This window comes from Daldinia decipiens, assembly GCF_022478715.1.
Source record: "Daldinia decipiens strain CBS 113046 unplaced genomic scaffold F4813scaffold_4, whole genome shotgun sequence".
Lineage (NCBI taxonomy): Eukaryota > Fungi > Ascomycota > Sordariomycetes > Xylariales > Hypoxylaceae > Daldinia > Daldinia decipiens.
Window position 1 is genome coordinate 1,103,313 of NW_026054547.1, and position 19,297 is coordinate 1,122,609.

Sequence of the window (19,297 nt, forward strand, 5' to 3'; positions counted from 1 at the left end):
AACAAATGTTTGCTACTCTTCCTGGTCAAACATCTAACGATGTTCTATTATACTTCCTGTATTAGTTATCGTCTTTCTCGAAGATTATCGTGTTTAGGCAAAGGGGGAATTCAACCTACCTACCAAATTCACTCCTCTTTAGATGGGTACCTATTCCAATGACCTCTAGTATTGATATATTTATTGAAAACGTGCGATAAATACGTGTTGTGATTATGAACTAGAACAGATTTCCACTGCTAAGTCAATATCAATTAAACTCTTAACAAGAAACTTACTTGTAAGTACTATGGGTAATAGTCTATTCAACTGGGGGAAAGGCTACGTACGTATCGCAATATATGAATTGATGATGTCTCGAGATACAGTGACTGGTTAAGTTATGTATCAGCACGATAGCTGCAGATCGATAGTGTCCGGTGATAAATCGGCAACATATTCGTCATGTATAAATTAGAATAGAGAATTGACATTGTTCACATATGAACCGGTTGTTCGTTCGTAGCATATAATCGTGAGTCCCGGTCAATGCTATTGTCAATTGCTTCTGAGCAGATGATTCAATAAAGAGCGCTTTTACGAAAATATCAGTCTACTTGTCTCAGTGTCACAGTGATTCTCCTAAAGTCACAAAGACATAACAAGCGAGAGGACAAAGAACAGCCGCTCAATAGAGTAAGGGGTCACTCCTGTTGACTCATATAAACACATCACAAGCGCATTCATACCGTGAGAAAGGTCTTGTCCGATCGTACCTTCTTATTCTATTTAATTTCCACTCTACTGGAACTGCCAAAGCAGTGTCTAGCATTGTTTACTGGTAGAACAACAGTAACACTTTTTCAAGCTATCTGGTATAGCATTTCGATTCTTGCCTCCTATTTCTCAGTTCCGATAAGAACGCTCCAGAAACACCGAACTATTACCAAGTATAATTAGCAGAAACATCACCATGTGTTTAGGTATATGTCCCGATGACTATGATAACCACAGGCCCCAGCGACAGCGACGGGATGAGCGTGCTCTTCCACCACGTTACGAACGTTCTCCACGTCAGGAAGCTACCCGTGCAGCTCAGAATTACGGGTGGCCGCGCGACCATAGTATGAGTAGCTCCTATAATTATGGGCAACCTGGGAATAGGGACTCGCACGTCGAGCCCGAACTTATGGAAGCTTTCGTCAGTCTCCCGGGTAGCGACTTGCGTCGCGTGTATGACCCGGAGCGCTCTCGACAATCATCTACCCGGGATCAGTACTATAGACAGCCTTCCCAGTACCAGTACCAATACCAATACCCCAACCAGCCTAGCCACGCCGCCATATCGGAACACTCCCGGTTGAAGAGCGTCCCGGGCGGGAGAGTAGAAGTCCATCGGGACAACCTGCACCGGTACGGAAGTATGCATGGGAGCGTTCATAGAGTGGTCCGTGAACAACCTAGGACATCCGAGACCATGAAAATGAAACCGTACCGGCACCAACAGACATCCCGGGGTATACGTCGGGGTTCTGTAGATAGTAACGGGGTTAGCGATATTTCTAGCGACGACGACGACGACGACGACAACGACAACGACAACGACAGGAGAAGACTTGCCTATACCCCCTCGCCGTTAGCTCAGAGGGGCAATGATCTTTACTCCCGTACGGGATATGGCTATGGACGCCGAGGCGCGTTCTAGAGTAATGCCGCGCGCTTAAGTATTGTGAGTCTTCCCAATAGTACACACAGCTCCCGGCTATATAGAGAAGATATCACTATCACTATACCCAGGCACGAGCATCGAAACAAGAAATGCCTGTTTTAGCGAGCATACATCCCTAGGTAGATAATGGATACGATGGTTCGTTTTTCCCACGCTTAATTAGACTAGAGACATGTCGCTTGGCTTTGCTCACCGACGACGATGATGATCTACAGGTGAGCAACAGCGAGGAGGAACCTGGGGTTTAGAGCTAGGTACATATCGTAGTATATCCATTTGCCATGACATGGCTACCTGTTAATTTGATCTTGAATTCGTACATGAGTTTTATTCGGTAGCGATCTGTAAAACATCTGCCTTCCCCTAGTGCTCTCATCCCATGTCAACGTGATACTACATGATAGTGAATTTGCGCGTTCGAGTTACGTATTTCATGACGAGAGATCTGAATGGAGATAATAGACGCAGCTCAGGCACCGATATTCTACATTGACGCGCAGGTGTGGTGGAAGGCATCTAGATTCGGGATGATTCTATTGGTTGATGTGATCGTCGTTATGGGTCGTCAAGATTGACCAATTGATAGGGCTGACGACCATAGATAGACGACTTTGATGATATAACGTTATGGATGCAACGATGCGACGATGGTACGTGTCAATCAATGGTTGCCAAGGTGAGGGGGTGAAGACCCTTTGAGACCCTTTGAGACCCTTTAAATCTATCACATTTGCAGGAACTGCAGGACTGGTGAATCTGCAGACTAGGTTAATGAGTTGCGGTGGGGGATTTGCTGCATGAGATAAAAACCAATGCCTGTACATATGTAAGCTCCCGAGATGAATGAATGAGTCAACGGAGAATGCTGCGGTGTCAACACTCTATTCGGTCCCGCTAATTTCGATAATGCGATTCCTCCATTCAGGGGGTTTCCCTCGTTTACTTAAACATTACCAGGTATGTGCATATGTACTACGTATGTAGGTAAGCACTTATGAACCTTGTTTGCTTCAAGTTCTGCAACGTCTACTTAGGTACTCCAGTGCTTCTTGCAGCACAGAGAAGTACCCAGAGGTATACTAGCCTTAATTGTGGAGATTCCTGATTGGAAGAAATGATGGAAAGAAAAGATGCAGGCGGTGCTGTCCTTGTTCATGTGCTCCGCTGAATCGATAAGGAAGATCAAATCAATTATCAATCCGCACCTTTCTAAAGACAGGAATGACCAATCTCGCAGATGCGATTTATAGGAGATAATACCCAGTCCATAATACGCGAGTCTTGAATTTCGCATCTGCGCAAAACACCCCTACGACCCCTATGTACGAGAAGATCCGAAAGGGACGCGGACGGAATTTTGCAACTGACATTATTACCGGTCAAACACTCTACAATAAAGCTATAAATTGACGTCACAAGGGTAGCAATAAAGTAGCCGGTCGGGGCAATTAAACAAAACATGCTCGAGCCGGATAGACTGGATACTTTTAGGCCGGCACCGAAGCTTTGTATATATGTGTTAGTAAAAAAAATAAGAAAAGGGGTCCTCGGACAATTAGCAGCGCAACTAACGATTGATTAAGAGCCTAAGGCGATTTGTTCTTTTCACAATCAACCGATATGAACACATGCTCAATCCGAGTTTATCGACGTTTCTTGCTTTCTTGTGAATCGTCATACGACATGGGAATCTTCCTCCGTCTGTGGAAGGAATGGTGGCTACGGAAGAGCGTGGAACCACTCGGTTCTTATGTACGTTAGGTATGTACAGAGTATTACTGTAGTATTATTGTGCGCATCAGGTATTAATAATAAAGCATTCCAAGGCTTAGCGCGAGTCCAACACAGCTTGTAGATCCTGCAGGGCCAGCGATGCTAATCATTCCCTCTATGCATGATACCTATCTTCAACCTTTCTTCTTCCGATCTCTGTTCTTACTTGTCGGCGTGTTCCACAACTTCACATATGTACATACACGAATGAATATGGTAGATTGGTATCTGTTTGGTATGAACCGTAAGAGGTGATTCCTTATACGTGTCCCTCTATTGTAGTATTTACACATGTAGTTCATATGTAGTAATAGTCGAAACGTGGGTAGGATGTTAGATTTGGCAAGTGGCATGATGTATGATGTATGATGTATGTATGAGAGACAATTCTGGATCTTTGGCCAGGAACATTGAACGTTAGAATATGAACCATGCTGCCATGGAGGTAGTGTAAGCGAACTATGAATTAACTATGGATTGAGAAACGGGTCGCGTCCGCATATCCGGTTTAGCGCGAGGCGTAGATAAACCTACCTAACTTATCTGCGTACATATATAGGCGCAGCAGCTGAGTTACATCTGCCCTAAAAGTACTCTAGGACTTTTAGCGAGTATTCCATGTTAGTGCGGAAGTGACGGAAATGTTAGTGAACTATTAGCGTTAGAGCATATCTTAGTGGGTACTACCTGGGTACTACCTAACCACTACTTTTAGAACCATCAAACTCGACTTTGGACTTGGTTTGGGAACTTGACATGGGTGGTCCTTGACAAGCCCTTGACAGTCCCCATAGAAGACGGCTGCTGCCTAAATATCTCCATCCTTTTCACAACGACTTCCCATCATCTCAAACCCCCAAGAGCCCTTACCCTTCTTCGACTCTTCGTCCTCGTCCGGCGCCTCTTTTCCTCGACCAAGCGACTAAAGTGTTCTTGCGCAGCAGACTTATTAACAATTCATCTGTCATATCTCTCTAAGGCTACCATATTTTGTCCCATCGTGTCCCATCGTGTCCTATCGTGTCCTCTTTTATCTTGTCCTATCTGTTACACCGGCTACGTAAGTTAGCTTATGAAGAACGAGCCATCTGCTCTGCTCAAATTGGCAAAATTTTGCCTATTTCTCGACTCATTTTGTCTTATTTTCCGCGAAACGCGCATCGGTACATATAGTCCTTCTATCTTTCTACGCATGAGCTCATCCGTTCCGTGAACCCGCTACTCGTGTAAGAAATGTCCTGTCCTATCCTCGGAGTGTTCTTCTAGCCCTACCACATATATATTTCGCTTTCCCGTCTCGTCCGATGCCCATCGATTGACCAATGTCAAGCTGGCAATTGCGATATCTTTTTCACTCCTCAGGCCATCCGAGACTCGGTGTGGGAGAGGACCCTTGTGACTCATATGACTGCTCAGCCTTTTGGTGCATAACTGTGCTAACCGGTACCGTGGTCTTTACAGAGTTCAGAGCAACGATACCATCGATCGCCTCTCGCCTATCATAAATCTGTTCCCCACTCCCGTTATACCGAGTCATCATGTCCTTCTCCAACCCTCGAAGGACCCCGGTGACTCGCCCGGACTCAGGTTTTGGCAATGGTCTAACCGTTAAGACGAACCTAACCCTACGGAAGGGAGCAACCTTCCATTCTCCTGTCACTCCTCCGACTAGTCCACATGCTGCTGCTCCATTTAGAGTACCCTCGTTACCTCGACGCTCTCAGACCAGTCTTGATGATGTTGTCGATGCTCATGTTCGTCGTGCTGCCTTAAACATTGGTAAATTCGAGGTGACCCTGTCGGCTATGAAGGCCGAGCCGTTATCTCCTATAAGCCCCTTCTCGGACGACTGTCTTCCTATCCCTAGAGGTTTCCTGGACAACACCCTAGTAGGAGACACGATGTCCGAGGCTCCGACTGCTTTCGAACCGGAGCGAAGGACGTTACGTCCTCGCAGCCGTCGCTCTTCTCACCACCACGAGTCTGATAGTGGGTTGGGAACATCCATTGCGTCCACAAATCAGAAGCGGAAGGAGGCCAAGTCTTCTGGTACTGGCGTTTCAGCTATAACAAGGTCGGCCACGGCCTCCAAATCTCAGAATATTCAACGTCTTAGCTCGCGTGCTAGGAACCGCATCTCTGAGCATATCCTGAAACCGCTACTGGGTGAACCTTCACTCAAGGAGTTTCATTCCATTGTCCTTGACTGTCCCAGAAGGATCCAGGAGGACCAGATCGTTTGTCTCAGGGACCTCGAGAAGACACTTATCTTTATGGCACCAGTGAGTCAATTAATGAAAGACCCTAGCGTATGTGGAGTTACTTATCGTTGGTTGTGCTTGAAGGAGACCGCAAAGTCTGTTGAACTATATCGCGACTTCTGCCTCACTTCGATTCGATGCATCCAAGCTACTGTCGAATACCTTAGCGACCGAGAACAAACGCGACCTCACGATCGACCTTACAACAGCGGCTACTTTATCGATCTTGTGGAACAAATTCGCCAACACGCGCAACAGATGCAAGAGGCCCGCAAGAGACAGGACGCTGGAGAGGAGCTAGACGAGATGGATGTTGACCCGTATGATGCCTGCCATGACCCTAGTAGTTGCCCATATGCTAACCTGTCGGAAAGAACTGACGAAGTAAAACTTGTTGGTGGTCTTACAACCAACGGTCGACCAGCGGAGCTAGTCCGCGTAAAGAAGAATGGCAAGGCTATCTCCATAGCTACCGGAAAGCCTATTGAGGACCTTGAGGAAGAAGTAACAGGCCCAATCCGATTTAAGCGTTCAATGAGCGAGCAGGCCGAGGACGAAGAAGAAATTATGCGATCCATGGCTCGCCGAAAGAAGAACGCTTCGCCGGAGGAGCTCGCTCCTAAAAAGTGTGCCTACCCGGGTTGCAGTAAGGAATTCAAGCGACCCTGTGATCTGACAAAGCATGAAAAGACGCACTCTCGTCCTTGGAAGTGTCCTATTCCTACTTGCAAATACCACGATTATGGTTGGCCTACCGAGAAGGAAATGGACCGACATGTCAACGATAAGCATTCGGCAGCTCCTCCCATGTTCGAGTGCCATTTCAAGCCGTGCCCATATAAGTCCAAGCGTGAATCCAATTGCAAGCAGCATATGGAGAAAGCGCACGGCTGGACATACGTTAGGACCAAGACCAATGGTCAGAAGAAATCAAGCAAAGCTGGCAGTTCTGCCCAACCTACACCTCTGATTAAGAGCTTGCCCACCCCGAGCAGCGAGCAAACGGACCTCGTGATGACACCACCTGAAGATCCTCTATTTGGTCAATACAACAACGACCATGAGTTCCCGACCTATCCGTCAGATCAGGAGTTCAATGCTAGCTTATATGAACACCAACCGTTTGACAGTGACATCCAACTGGAATATTCCCCGGTTGACAACAACACGCCTTCTAGTGCCGAATCTGACCAGTTCAACACTTTCGAAGACCTGAGCCCCGAGTTCACTGGCCAATTCGAAGACATCTATGGTGCCCATGTACAAATACCTACACCGACGCACTCAGTTTATAACAAAGATATTGGTGCTTTTGCAAACTTCACAGCGCAGACCTGCCAACAGTTTTCCATGCCGCAGCTCTCAACTGTCGGCCAGGGTAATCAACTCATGCTGACGCCGCCGACTATGGTGGACGAGGGCTTTGAAGACTTTCAGCCTTGTCACAACCAGTTTGGCCAGGACTTCGCCCTGTTCCCTCCTAGCACGATGGATAAGTCGGGTGATTTTACTCTTTTTGGAACTATCCCACCCAGTCTTGCTGCTGGTTATAGTCAACCATCTTCTCAAGATTTTAACATTGAATATCCATCTATGGATTGGACAGCATCAGACTTCCAAGGCTTTCCGTCCAGCTAGTTGTTTTCAACTAGTAGCGGCATTTGGGCCGATTGTTGGATAAATGTCAATTTTGGTGACTTGTGTGTGCTCTGCATACATTCTTGTCAAGCTGGTTTTATGCAAACTCTTGATGATATTACGATGATAACGAGTCGTGTATTTTTGGAGCGAATTTAGGGGAGGGTTGATCCCAGAATGCCTTAGTGGTTGAAGAATACGGCATATGTGCTGAGGATTTAGGGTTAGATAGACAGCGCTCTGCTTGTTACGCCCTGTGTACAGATTCATATTATTTTGCATCGAGTTTAGCTTTGCTGATATGTCTGCGGATGTTTTTGATATGGCAAGGAGCGATCTCTGAAACAACTTAGCTCGGGAATTTTGCAGTTTTAGTTGCAGAGATGTACGGAGACAGAGAGAGAGGCATCTCCAATAATGAGAAAAAAAATTCATTTACATACCTCTCATTTGATCGTTATAAAGCGACTGGTTTATTTATTTCTACAATTGCCAATCCCCGTTCTATGATAGGAAAATACCTCCTGATGGGTTAATTTGGTACAGTTAATCGAACTAGTGGAGTCATGCCCAGGCCGTCTGTCCGTCGGTTGGCAAACGACCCGCTTTTTATTTTAGACCAGTTCATCCATGTCGAAATTTATTTGCAAAGGGGTTTTTTTTTCTTCTTTTGCTTCTGCTCTTTACATCTTCCATCTCGACGATGCGAACTTTCATCCTCCACCGTCTCGTACTTTTTAATCTAGGTAGGTAGGAGAACTCATTCCTCGCTTCAGCCATAGGTAAGCCTTCTATTTTTATTTTATTTTTTTTTAACGTGCTGTTTGCCATGTAGCTATACATATTTATTTATGTACACCGCCGCCATTGCTATGATGACCCCGACACCGCAAGTGTCGAACCTTACCTCTCAAATTAGGAAGAGCCGTATGAGACCGTCTCCGGGGGCGGGCGACTTTTTTTCTTCTTCTCTTTTCTCCTTAGGGAGGGAGGGAGGGGGGAAGGCTGGCGTCTGCTCTCCTTGGCTGAACCGTGCGTGTTCCCGCGTTCTGCCTGCCGGCCGTATGGGCGCCGCGCGTGCATCGACACGTGCTGCCGCGGTTTTTTTGCCCGGTGTCGGTGGGTGGGCGTGGGAGCGCTGCGGCGAGGTGGGGATGTGTTATGCTTAGATTATTGGTTTCTGATGCCTTGGCGGGCTTTGTGCATGATTTCCTGGGTTGTTTGAGTTGGTTCTTGGAGACTTGGAGCTAACCTCATGATTCTAGTATTTTACTGTTGGTACCTTTTTGTGGTGAGGCAGGTGGATGAGAACGGATTGGACGGAAATTCTGGGTCGGACTACTGTTGACTCGTAGGAATAGGAGAGGGGGTTAGGTTAGGTTACGTAGTCTCAATCAACCTCTTATATATATATATATGGTATTTTAGGTAGTTAATGATAGGTATTGACCTAGTCTATGTTAACTTGGATTCGAACCTCAAACTCCCTGCTTCTATGATACTATTCCCTTTTTGCCGGCCGAAAAAATGATGGTCCTATTACCAGAGATTTCGTGAACGCCGTAGACCGCACTACACTTGGATATACAACGATCGACTCTAAACATTCGATCAATTTAACCAGTAAAGACGCGCCGTTTGTTAGGCCTTAATATCCTTTATCCAGTCCGCGTGTGCGATATTCTCCTGGGAATCCTTGACCATGAAACTGCAGGCCGTGGTAAGCTTAATACGAGATATAAGCACAGAGAATCGGGAACCAGCTAACTTACTTGTACCATAGTATGGTAGGGCCGATGGTGCCTAGATGCCATAGGCTATGTGCGTCCAGGGCTCCCCACAACGGTGGGAAGTCCAGCAGCTCCAAGCCCATCACCGTCATGATCCACGCGACGGCGATACCAGGCCAGATTGCCCACGATCTGTGGGTCGCGGACCACTTCTTCAAACTGAAATAGCTCCAGAGACTATTTTGTATCAAGCCCACAATTACGTTGGCGGCCATATTATACGTATAGTTCCAGCGCCACAGCTTTAGGTATGCGACGTGCGCGGCATATAAAGCGCAACAGGCGACAGTCCAAATCCGCAGAAGGCTACGGCGGCGGTACGTGGGACGGTCGAGACGGAAAACGCGGATCGGGGTGTAGTACAAGCCGTAGAGGACGCCAGCGCCGGCAGCGAAGTAATCGAGTTGCTCGGTGAAGCGGAAGTCGCGGGTGTGGAAGATGGCGCTGAAGATCCAAGTCGCAATACCGAAATACGCGAACATCTCGTAATACCAGCGCAGCGGGTACGCCGCCGGGATCGACCCGCGCACCTTGATCAACCCATTATGATGCGCTATCAGGTTGCCCAGGCTAAACAGTACCGAGAAGGGCTCCTGCATCCCGAGAAAGCGCACGAACGGCCATTTCCCATGGAACTGCGTTACTGGTTTGCCCGCGGCCACGCGACGCTGCGTCACAATGTGTTGGCACGTGTAGTCGCATTCCTGGGGGCAGGTCCAGAAGAGGAGGCGAAGGTGGAGGGCTACGAGAAGCGGAGAAGCTCTAATGTTAGCCCAGACAGTTTAGAGGCGCGGTTCGCGGTTCGCGGTTCGAGCTTCTCGCGGTGAGAGGTATAGCTAGGCTAGGTACATACGGATGTGGGTAGGGTTATTATTCGGATCGCAATTCTCACGGGCGCAGACCTATATATTTATTTAACGGACACCGTCCGTGTTAGTCAACTTTTTCTTACGTAGATCGACCGTGCCGACGATCCGGGCCCTCCAGCCAAGTCGGCACGCCATAGCCGTAGCCCACGCAAAAGAACGTATAAGACACGTAGGAGGGTTAGGTATTCATTTATACACGAACCTTGACGCATTCCCGGAACTCGGGTAGCCGATCGCCGGTGGAAGCTTCGGCGGTGCTCCATAGCAAGCAAACGGCGACGACGAGGAGGGTCAGTAGCGATTCTGGGCGAGGCATCTTGAGTCAGACTGCATTGGGTCTGTTTGGGGGGGGAGGAGCAAGAGAACTGGAGAATGCGAAACGACAAAACTCTCGGGTTTCCCAAGCAGCCCGGATGATAAATCTGTCCTAGGCAGCCGGGACGGGCCTGTCAGGTTTTCTGATTGGGCGCCTTGCTGGCGGTGGATGCGAGTGCGAACTGAGGGATGGGTTTTTAGGGGGTTTCGCGGTGGGGTTGGGGGGGGAGCATAGCGCCGCAGAAAACAAGATAAACCCCCTAATGGCTAACGGGCAGAACGGGTCAGTGGAAGGTAGATCGTCATAGCGCGATTATACATGCATAGCGCGATTGAAACGTCGCTGGTGGAAACCGGTCCCGCCAAGAATAGCAATTGACGTATTGACGTCTTGTATCGGTACCCCGGATTCTTGGCTGTGATTTGGTGCATCATACGTACCGGTAACTTCCCTACCTAGGTAGGTTTTATCGACTTTTTTCTTCAGCGACCTTCCTTTTCAATGAAACCCCAGGGTAGCTTCCTCGAGCTTTGCTAATACAATGCGATTCTTCCCTTGTTGTTATTTAAAGCTTACATGTACCTAGGTTAAGGTATTAGCTCGAAACCCCTCTAGTTAATAACTACCTACATAATTGGCATATTAACAATTGACTTTGTATAACTACCAAATAACCAAATAACAATCAAACAATACCAAAGCTATGCGCTTCATATTAGCAAACGAATTGATTTATGATATATCGAGAACCACACATTCAACCTGCCAATGCTATACTTATGCGACAGTTCGCATCTCTACAATGAGGATCCAAACGTCCATACGAGGAACAACTATAGAGTAAACACATTTGATATTTACTACTTGGTAGTCACGGCAAAGTAATGGTCTAGATTAGGCCTGTTGAAGCTTATGAGCTGCAATTTCTACTATTTCGGTATCTCATATTACCCATTACTCGGAAGACTTCCCTCCGCGGGCCATTACAACACCGTCTGGTGGTTTATACTAACTACCTACCTACGTTTATATGTCAAAGTTCGCCGTACTTCATTTCTCTGATTTAACTGTTCAACCATGTTCTGCTTTTCTAACTAACTAACTAGATCAAATTCATACTAAAGAAATGAAGTTGTCTCTGGTTCTTCTGTGGGCGGCAAGCGCTCTTGCCTCCCCTCTCCGCCGGAGCGCTGCAAGGTTATCTCCGGTCACGCGCAATGGGACCAGTCTTTTGGTTGACGGGAAGGTCTGGAAAATGGTTGGGCCAAATGTCTACTGGCTAGGCCTCGATGAAAATGTGATACCTCCAGCTGGGGAGCCGTTCTATGCTCCTACCAAAGCCAGCTACCCTACCAAAGAGCGTATTACCGAGGTGATGGCAACCGTACAAGCTCTGGGAGGCACTATGATTCGCGGGCATACCTTGGGTATTAGTACCGGGAACCCCCTGAGTGTTGTACCCGAACCGGGAGTAGTCAACGAAAGAGCCTTCGACCCAATCGACTGGGCCGTCTATCAAGCAGGTGTATACGGTATCAGGCTACTAATACCGTTGGTGGATAACTATGTCAGCTCATATATCAGAGAACCTGGAGCGACTATAAGCTCATATCTCGATAGGACTATTATCACGGAGGAAAATACAACTTCCTTCGTTGGGCAGGTTTCGACCTAAACCAAAGTCGGGATGAGAAGAACCCTCTAGTTCAGCAATTCTACACCAATACCACCATCGTCTCTACCTTTAAGGACTACATTAGGACGATTATAACCCACAGAAACCAGTACAATAACCTTACCTTTGCTGAAGATCCTACAATCTTCGCATACGAGACGGGGAACGAGCTCCTCGGTCCCGTATGGGGTGATATGAACTCGCCAGCGGACTGGGTCCAGGACATCGCCAAGCATGTTAAGAGTCTTGCTCCGCAGAAGCTAGTAGGTATGTGAATATACATCCTTATATGTATCTCGATAACTCATACTCCTATATTCATTCCCTACAATCCTGCCTCTTTCTTATAACTCCTTGCACTGGACCACTAATCCTAAAAAATTAAACTAATCCACATAGTCGACGGAACTTACGGCATCAACAAAACCCACCTAAGTATCGAAGAAATCGACATATTCTCCGACCACATGTACCCCGTCGACACGGCCAAACTAGAAGCCGATATCAAACTCGTTGAAGCTGCTGGGCGCCCGTTCTTCGCCGGTGAGTACGACTGGGTCGGTGGCAACACCGCCAACCTTCAGTCCATGTTCAAGATCATCGAGGAGAATCCTGCCGTTGCGGGTGATACTTTCTGGAGCCAATTTGGCCACAATGCCCCCGACTGCAAAGTAAGTATTTTCTTAAACTATTCTACACCTAGGTATTATTATCATCGTAAGAAATAGTGCTGAGTTTGTTACAGACCTACGTGGACCACAGCGACGGTCTCGCGCTTCAATATGGCAACCCGAAGAACACGGCGAATCAGAACAGCCGCATCCAGCTTATACGAAAGCACTTCATCGCCATGAGCCAGGGCAAGGAGATTGCGCCGGATGAGCCTTTGCCTGAGGTGCCGTGCCCGGCCCCTACGTCGCCATCGTTCCGTTAGGGAACCACCTTTGGCCTATGGCTACTAGGACGACGAGGAGAGCTCGTATTGGGCGGGCACTAATCCAAACTGTTAGTTTAAAGGGGGGCTTTTGTATCCACATAGTCACGGATTTGAAAGAAGTATAAAAAACCACTGCACTTATGACAAACCCCAGGAATATTTATATGATCTCGGATCTTGGAGCAACCTAGCCAGGGAAATCATTTCCCCCAGCGTAAGAAGTAATGATATAAGCCCATCGCCCCTAGCTAAGACAGGCGGCGCGACATGCAAAAAATATATATATATCAAAACATCAAAAAAAAAACCAATATCTGCGACTTATCATTCAGCTATAGCTATTTTCGTAAGGTATGTTCATAATACGTAAGAGCCCGCATCCTTAGCCTTAGCTTCTTAACGACCCCTCCTAAGACCCTTCACCAATTTTTGAGACCCCCGAACTTGTCAATGATACATCGTTCTTCCATCGTGTATCCCTACCTACTATCAAATAGAACTCATACGAGCCACTAGCCTCCGTATGCTTTCACTATAGCGGCGACCTTGTTCGCGAGCTCGTCGGCCTCGGATCTCGTAGCCGCCTCCGCGTACACCCTGCATGCGTTCTCTGTCCCGCTAGCTCTGGCGAAGGAGCGGGCGTTGGTGTACTTCTTCACGACCTTGTCGATTTCGTCTTGACAGTGTTCCGGGTGGCTAAGTTTTCGCTCTGCGTCTGTTGTTCGGAAGAGGTCCTTGTTACCGACTTCGACGCGGACGAGACGGTTAGGAAGATCCTGGTACGTCATGGCCCAGTCTCTTAGCGACCACCCCTTGTGTGCCAAGATAACTTCCACCATGAGCATATCCGATATCGCATCTCCAACGGTCTGGTTAATGAGATCTCCGAGGGCGCTGAGAGTCTCGAGAGCGTCCTTCTGTGCGGGCGACTGGGGCTCCTTGGTCTTGAATACCTGTAGGGCATCTTGAGAGAAGAGGACGGTACCGTGACCGTTTGCCTCGAAGTATACACCAATATCATACGAGCAAGCGGCGTGGTGAAGGTGCTTGACACCTGTAGGCGTACAGATCACAGGAATCTGTAGGTGTTGCTCGACATATTTTGTGCTTGATCCGTTAGCGTAAGCGGTCTGGACTAGACCGATACGAAGCTGTCCCTCCAGGCCAGCAGTACGGATAAGGTCTGCAATGAACGATGCAGCCAATGTCGCAATGCGATCTCCGTCAAGCATGAAGAAGCCAGTATCCGGGTCGATCCAATAATACATGAGACGGTCCGCATCACCGTCTAGAGAGCACCACCTCTCACCAGGGGCGGGCTTGGGGCTTGCCGGTGCTCGCTGTCTGGTCTTGACGAAGTCGGCACCGCAGTCCAGGTTCAAGACTTCCGGACGCAGGACATCATCGTTGGCAACCCTAACCTCCAGGCCCGTCTTCGAAGAGTCGTGATGCTTGAGGAGCTCACTAAGCTTCGGGCCACCAACACCATTGGCACAGTCGACAGATAGCTTCCCAGAGACCCGTCGCCCGCGGAGTGCGCGGTAGAAAGCTTCGACAAGCTTCTTGTAGTACCCGGTCTCGCTGACCTCACCATATGAGCCAGGGGTTCCGGCAGTATTGATACAACGGGTTAGATAGTGGAGCTGGGGGGTCGTGAGGATCTTGAAGTCGGTATATTCGGTATTTGTAGCAGCTAGAGAGTCGGCAAGAGCTGTAACGAGTGTCTTCCCCGAAGGGCGAGTGTCTCGACCGGCGATGACCTTGCCGGAGGAGGTCAGGTCGATCTTGAGGGAGTCGGCTAGCTTGTAGAAGTAATCGACAAGCTCTTCGTGGCTTGGGGCGTTGACGAGGTTCGTAGCATGTACTTCCCACTCTTGCTCGAGCATATCTCCCATGGGATCAACAATCTTCACACCGTTATCCACAGCAGGATTGTGACTAGCGGTGATCATTACACCGATCGTTTGGCCGTTGAGTTTACGACTCCGGAGAGCAGAGAGGAGTCCAACTCGGAAGGTGACGCCATCTAGAAGGTCGGCATTCATACGAAAGCCTGCAGTGCCATATTTGTACACCCTTCCAGGGACTATATTGTGCTTCTTCGAAGCGGCGAGGATTGCGTCTCGGTCCATCTTCGGAGGAGCTAATATTCAGTCTCGAGATGCGATACACAGTTGATATTGATAAGGTATCTTTTTTTTGTTGTGGGATTTGGGGTTTAGGATTGTTAAATCAACTAACTACCTGTTATAAATGCAAGAGACGGAACTTGAGATGGGGTTAAGGGTTTAAATATAAGGGACCAAGGAGTTGGTTACCTTAATTTATAGAAATATGTACGAAGCTAGAAAAGTCCAAGTTGTTAAGATGAACATCGAAAGTATCGAACGAGTAGCGAGTAGCCTAATACGAGGTACACATGTAGTAACCCCTCCTCTCCGTCACTAAACTTAAGTAGGTACTCACCACTAAGTACATAGTGGTATGGCCCCGCGCTATGTACCTAAAGAGAATCTGACGTTACCTCCCAAGCTGCAGGGTTAAGAACCAGTCAGAGAGCTAGTCAGAGCGTAGCTAGGTACCTAGTACCAATAAGGTGGGGCCGAGTAATGGCTCATGAGCTCCAAGCTGAAAAGGCACCTCTCAGCCCCTGCAACCTTACCGAGCTTTGCTTCCCCTTACATTCTACTATTACCTTATTAGACATCGCTTGCAGCACCTTATTTGTAGAGTATTTTATTGGTTATGGTCACCTGATTTCGCGATTGGCGTTTCTTCCTTTAACGCGCTCAAGTCGCGTCTATCTCCTTAGATTATAATACTCAATTGACATCGCCCTCAACGACGGAAATGCCATCTAATGAGCCTTGCGCTAACCCTCTCCTCCTAGGATGGATGGAAGAATGGATTACAAACGCTCGGGACCAAAATTCGAAGGGACTTTTGACTTATAAGAAGGCATATACGTCCCTCAAGAGATGCCCGGTAACCTTCCAACATCCTTCTCAATTGCAACAATTAAAATGGTTTGGTACAACGTTGTGTAATCGCTTGACCGAAAAATTGAAGAAGCACTGCGAGGATAATGGATTGCCTATGCCTAAGCGTCCAAGGCAGTCTATCATTCCTGGCTTAGTTAACCAGGATGACGAAGAAGATAATGCACCAGAAAGACCACCTAAGAGACGAAGGACGAAGCCTTATGTACCAACTCTCAGGTCTGGCGCTTATGCCATCATTATAGGTTTGGCAACGCTTGAGGAAGGTGATCGTAATGGAATGACAAAGCAACGGTTAATCGAGGCGGCTCAACCTCATTGCGATGCCTCTTTTACCGCTCCTTCTGATCCAAAAAGCTACTACACGGCTTGGAAGTCTATGACGACCCTTGTCGAAAAGGACCTCGTCTATGAACGCGGTAGACCAACTAGAAGGTACCATTTGACCGAGGAGGGATGGGACGTAGCACGACGGATTCAACAAACAACAAACCCTGATCAACCTAGACCAGCTGCGCCAAGAGCAGAACTAGATCTTCAACCGGTTGAACCTGCTCCTCTCCCACGACTTGCCAATAGGTCTCCATCCCTGGAAATACAAGATCCGCCCAGGAATGAATCTAGCTATTCCAATGTCGTCGCTAATGGCGATCCGGCATCAGGAAGTTCAGCTTTACCGAATTTTAGGCCAATTCGTCTTGCTCCTGGATCCTTTGAGGTGCATTTGGTATTAGACACGCGTGAGATCCGGGCAATGTCTGATAGAGACTACAGTAAGTAATATTCTGGTTCGATACTTATCACACCATCCAGGTCGAGAGCATCAACCCCAGTTTTCTAAACAAGACGCCTCGTTTGTCGAGCCTAGAAACCGACTACTGACCTAAATCACCTCAGTGCAAAATGAACTGGCCAAGAAAGGCATTAACCCAATAATGCGTGCTCTGGAACTGGGTGACGCCCTCTGGGTGGCCAGATGTCACGATGCAAACTTCCTTCCTCGACTTGGCGCCGAGGGAGATGAAATCGTGCTCGATTATATCGTGGAGAGAAAACGGCTTGATGACTTGATTGGAAGTATCAAAGACGGCCGTTTCCACGAACAAAAGTTTCGCCTAAAACGATCCGGCATTAAGAACGTCGTTTACATCGTCGAAGAGGTCTCTATGGATTCGGAAACGCTGGAAAAACGTGCAGAAATGGTGCAGTCCGCTATTGGGTCGACACAGGTGGTTAACGGCTTCTTTGTGAAAAAGACGCAGAAGATGGATGATACTATCCGATATCTCACGCGGATGACTATGCTGCTAAAGAAGCAATACGAAAGCAAACCACTACTCGTCATCCCCACCGAAATCCTTACCGCGCAGAACTATCTCCCACTGCTTGAGCATCTTCGACAGAAGGAGCCCACCACAGGGCATTATATCACCTACCCAGCATTCGCATCTTTGGCGTCGAAGTCAGACATGATGACGCTGCGGGATCTGTATCTAAAGATGCTGATGTGCACCAGACAGGTCTCTGGAGAGAAAGCGCTCGAGATCCAAAAGAGATGGAAGACACCTTACGAATTCGTAAAGGCTTTCGAGGACTGTGGCGGCGGGGAACAGGGCAAGAAGCGCAAACGCGAGATGGTCTTTGAGCAGATGGGGGGCCTGTTTGGACGCAAGAGGATTCCGAAGCCGCTCAGCCAGAAAATTGCCGACGTTTGGACCGACATGTAAACCTGACAATTGCCGTGTCGAATCCGAATTTGGAGTCAATGACTTGGTACACTGAAGCGCCATTCTTCATTGTCAGTATCTAGGTAGACAACACCCCAGCTTATTATCCATATCGGTTACTGGCTTGACGTGTATATCAGATGGTATGGTGGTCCTTGATTATTCTTCGATGCGAATATGTCACGGCATCGGAAATGGATATATCCTCGACTTGAGCATTTACAGTCAGCCTATAGTAAAGCAAAGCATCCCAGCGTTCTTAAGTCCGTTAACCAATATCCGTTTAGATCATGTAGACGTAGATGACATTGAACCCCCTTTTTCGTTCTTTTTTCCGTCATCAGATAGATCACCCCCTCCGTCTTGATACTTGAACTAGTCATTGACCTCGAACTAATTTCACCTAACACCCGTACCCTTAACACCTCTCTCTCTCCCGCCCCCCCCTCCTCTCACGAATGCGCCCCCATAGCCTGCGCCACCAAACTGCGCACCACCTCCTCCAGCATGGGCTTAACCAACAACTCGCCCTGCGCGCCCAAGTACCCCGCCATGCTCTTCTCCGCGTACTTGGCCAGCACGTCCACCTCCAAGTTGACCGAGTCCCCCGCCGCCTTCCGCGCCAGCACCACCTTCTCCTGCGTGTACGCGATGAGCATCACCTCGAACCAGCCCTCGGCGTCGTCCACCCGCGTCACCGTCAGGCTCGTCCCGTCCACCGCCACGTACCCCTTGTGCACCACGTACTTGAGCGCCTCCAGCGTCCGCGGCGCCAGCCGCACCGTCAGCGCGTTGCCGTCCGGCGTCACCGACACCACGTCCGCCGTAGTATCCACGTGGCCCTGGACGAAGTGCCCGCCCATGCGCGTGTCGGCGCGCACCGCGCGCTCGAGGTTGACCGGCGAGTCTTGGGCCAGGTCGCCCAGGTTCGTCAGCCGCAGGGTTTCGGGCGCGATGCCGACTGTGAAGGACGGCTGGCCGCCGCCGTTGTTGTTGTTGCCCGTGGCGCTGAGGTTGGTCGCGGTTAGACACACGCCGTTGACGGAGATGCTGTCGCCGAGGAGAGCGCCCTCGAGCAGCTTGGAGGACGCGGGCAGCGCGATGGTGAGGGATGTGCCGCCTGTTTCGTCGTGGGGGTTAAGCTCGGCGACGACTGCGGAGAGCGTGGGATACGTTAGCCACTTCTCTATCTTAATCTCAATCTCAATCTCAATCCCAATTTCCTCTCTTCAACCAACACCTAGTAAAAACCACAATATAAATAGATATATATATATATATATATATATAAATACTCACCGCCAATCTCCTCGACTAATCCCGTAAACATGGTTCCTAATTACTGTCGTCGGCTTAGGGGGTCTTGTAAGGGGAGAGACTAGGTTAAGGATTATGACTGTTCTGCTTGTCGCAAGAATGACGTTGTTCTTCTTAGCTTTCCACCCCGCTATCACATGTCCGATAGGTCAATGATAGACGGAATATGTTCCGCGCTAGACAAGGACCCTTAACTGCTTAATTAGTAAGAGGAAATTACTAATCGGCATTTTATACTTCTGAGTGTCTTACGGAGAAGTATTAATTAATAATACTCATTCGGGTGA

The 19,297-nt window shown here is 48.4% G+C and overlaps 7 protein-coding genes across 7 annotated transcripts; 4 read left to right on the top strand and 3 right to left on the bottom strand.

The window, feature by feature from the left end:
* The first annotated feature begins 724 nt into the window (after window positions 1-724).
* On the top strand, window positions 725-2,171 carry F4813DRAFT_229847 (uncharacterized protein). The gene has a single exon (XM_049239894.1). The coding sequence runs from the start codon at window positions 953-955 to the stop codon at window positions 1,682-1,684; it is 732 nt and encodes a 243-aa protein (XP_049103418.1). The 5' UTR covers window positions 725-952; the 3' UTR covers window positions 1,685-2,171.
* A 2,848-nt stretch (window positions 2,172-5,019) lies between these two features.
* F4813DRAFT_378920 (uncharacterized protein) lies at window positions 5,020-7,380 on the top strand (the record flags this gene model as incomplete). Its single annotated transcript, XM_049245389.1, has 3 exons — window positions 5,020-5,763; window positions 5,827-6,062; window positions 6,117-7,380. The coding sequence occupies 3 exons, from the start codon at window positions 5,020-5,022 to the stop codon at window positions 7,378-7,380; spliced, it is 2,244 nt and encodes a 747-aa protein (XP_049103419.1).
* Window positions 7,381-8,799: 1,419 nt separating this feature from the next.
* On the bottom strand, window positions 8,800-10,699 carry F4813DRAFT_347661 (Per1-like protein). Its single transcript, XM_049241985.1, has 4 exons — window positions 10,242-10,699; window positions 10,024-10,072; window positions 9,153-9,912; window positions 8,800-9,088 (listed from the first exon to the last, which is right to left on the bottom strand). Exons 1-4 carry the CDS (start codon window positions 10,353-10,355, stop codon window positions 9,022-9,024), a joined length of 990 nt encoding a protein of 329 aa, XP_049103420.1. The 5' UTR covers window positions 10,356-10,699; the 3' UTR covers window positions 8,800-9,021.
* A 270-nt stretch (window positions 10,700-10,969) lies between these two features.
* On the top strand, window positions 10,970-13,222 carry F4813DRAFT_230009 (glycoside hydrolase family 5 protein). The gene is made up of 4 exons (XM_049239895.1): window positions 10,970-11,922; window positions 11,976-12,297; window positions 12,430-12,701; window positions 12,776-13,222. Exons 1-4 carry the CDS (start codon window positions 11,482-11,484, stop codon window positions 12,962-12,964), a joined length of 1,224 nt encoding a protein of 407 aa, XP_049103421.1. The 5' UTR covers window positions 10,970-11,481; the 3' UTR covers window positions 12,965-13,222.
* F4813DRAFT_230013 (Phosphoacetylglucosamine mutase) lies at window positions 13,222-15,387 on the bottom strand. Its single transcript, XM_049239896.1, has 2 exons — window positions 15,212-15,387; window positions 13,222-15,099 (listed from the first exon to the last, which is right to left on the bottom strand). Exon 2 carries the CDS (start codon window positions 15,097-15,099, stop codon window positions 13,480-13,482), a length of 1,620 nt encoding a protein of 539 aa, XP_049103422.1. The 5' UTR covers window positions 15,212-15,387; the 3' UTR covers window positions 13,222-13,479.
* A 414-nt stretch (window positions 15,388-15,801) lies between these two features.
* F4813DRAFT_230034 (uncharacterized protein) lies at window positions 15,802-17,947 on the top strand. The gene is made up of 2 exons (XM_049239897.1): window positions 15,802-16,739; window positions 16,864-17,947. Exons 1-2 carry the CDS (start codon window positions 15,818-15,820, stop codon window positions 17,691-17,693), a joined length of 1,752 nt encoding a protein of 583 aa, XP_049103423.1. The 5' UTR covers window positions 15,802-15,817; the 3' UTR covers window positions 17,694-17,947.
* Window positions 17,948-18,145: 198 nt separating this feature from the next.
* On the bottom strand, window positions 18,146-19,023 carry F4813DRAFT_385989 (Lumazine-binding protein; the record flags this gene model as incomplete). Its single annotated transcript, XM_049246347.1, has 2 exons — window positions 18,146-18,846; window positions 18,993-19,023. 2 exons carry the CDS (start codon window positions 19,021-19,023, stop codon window positions 18,146-18,148), a joined length of 732 nt encoding a protein of 243 aa, XP_049103424.1.
* Window positions 19,024-19,297: the final 274 nt, after the last annotated feature.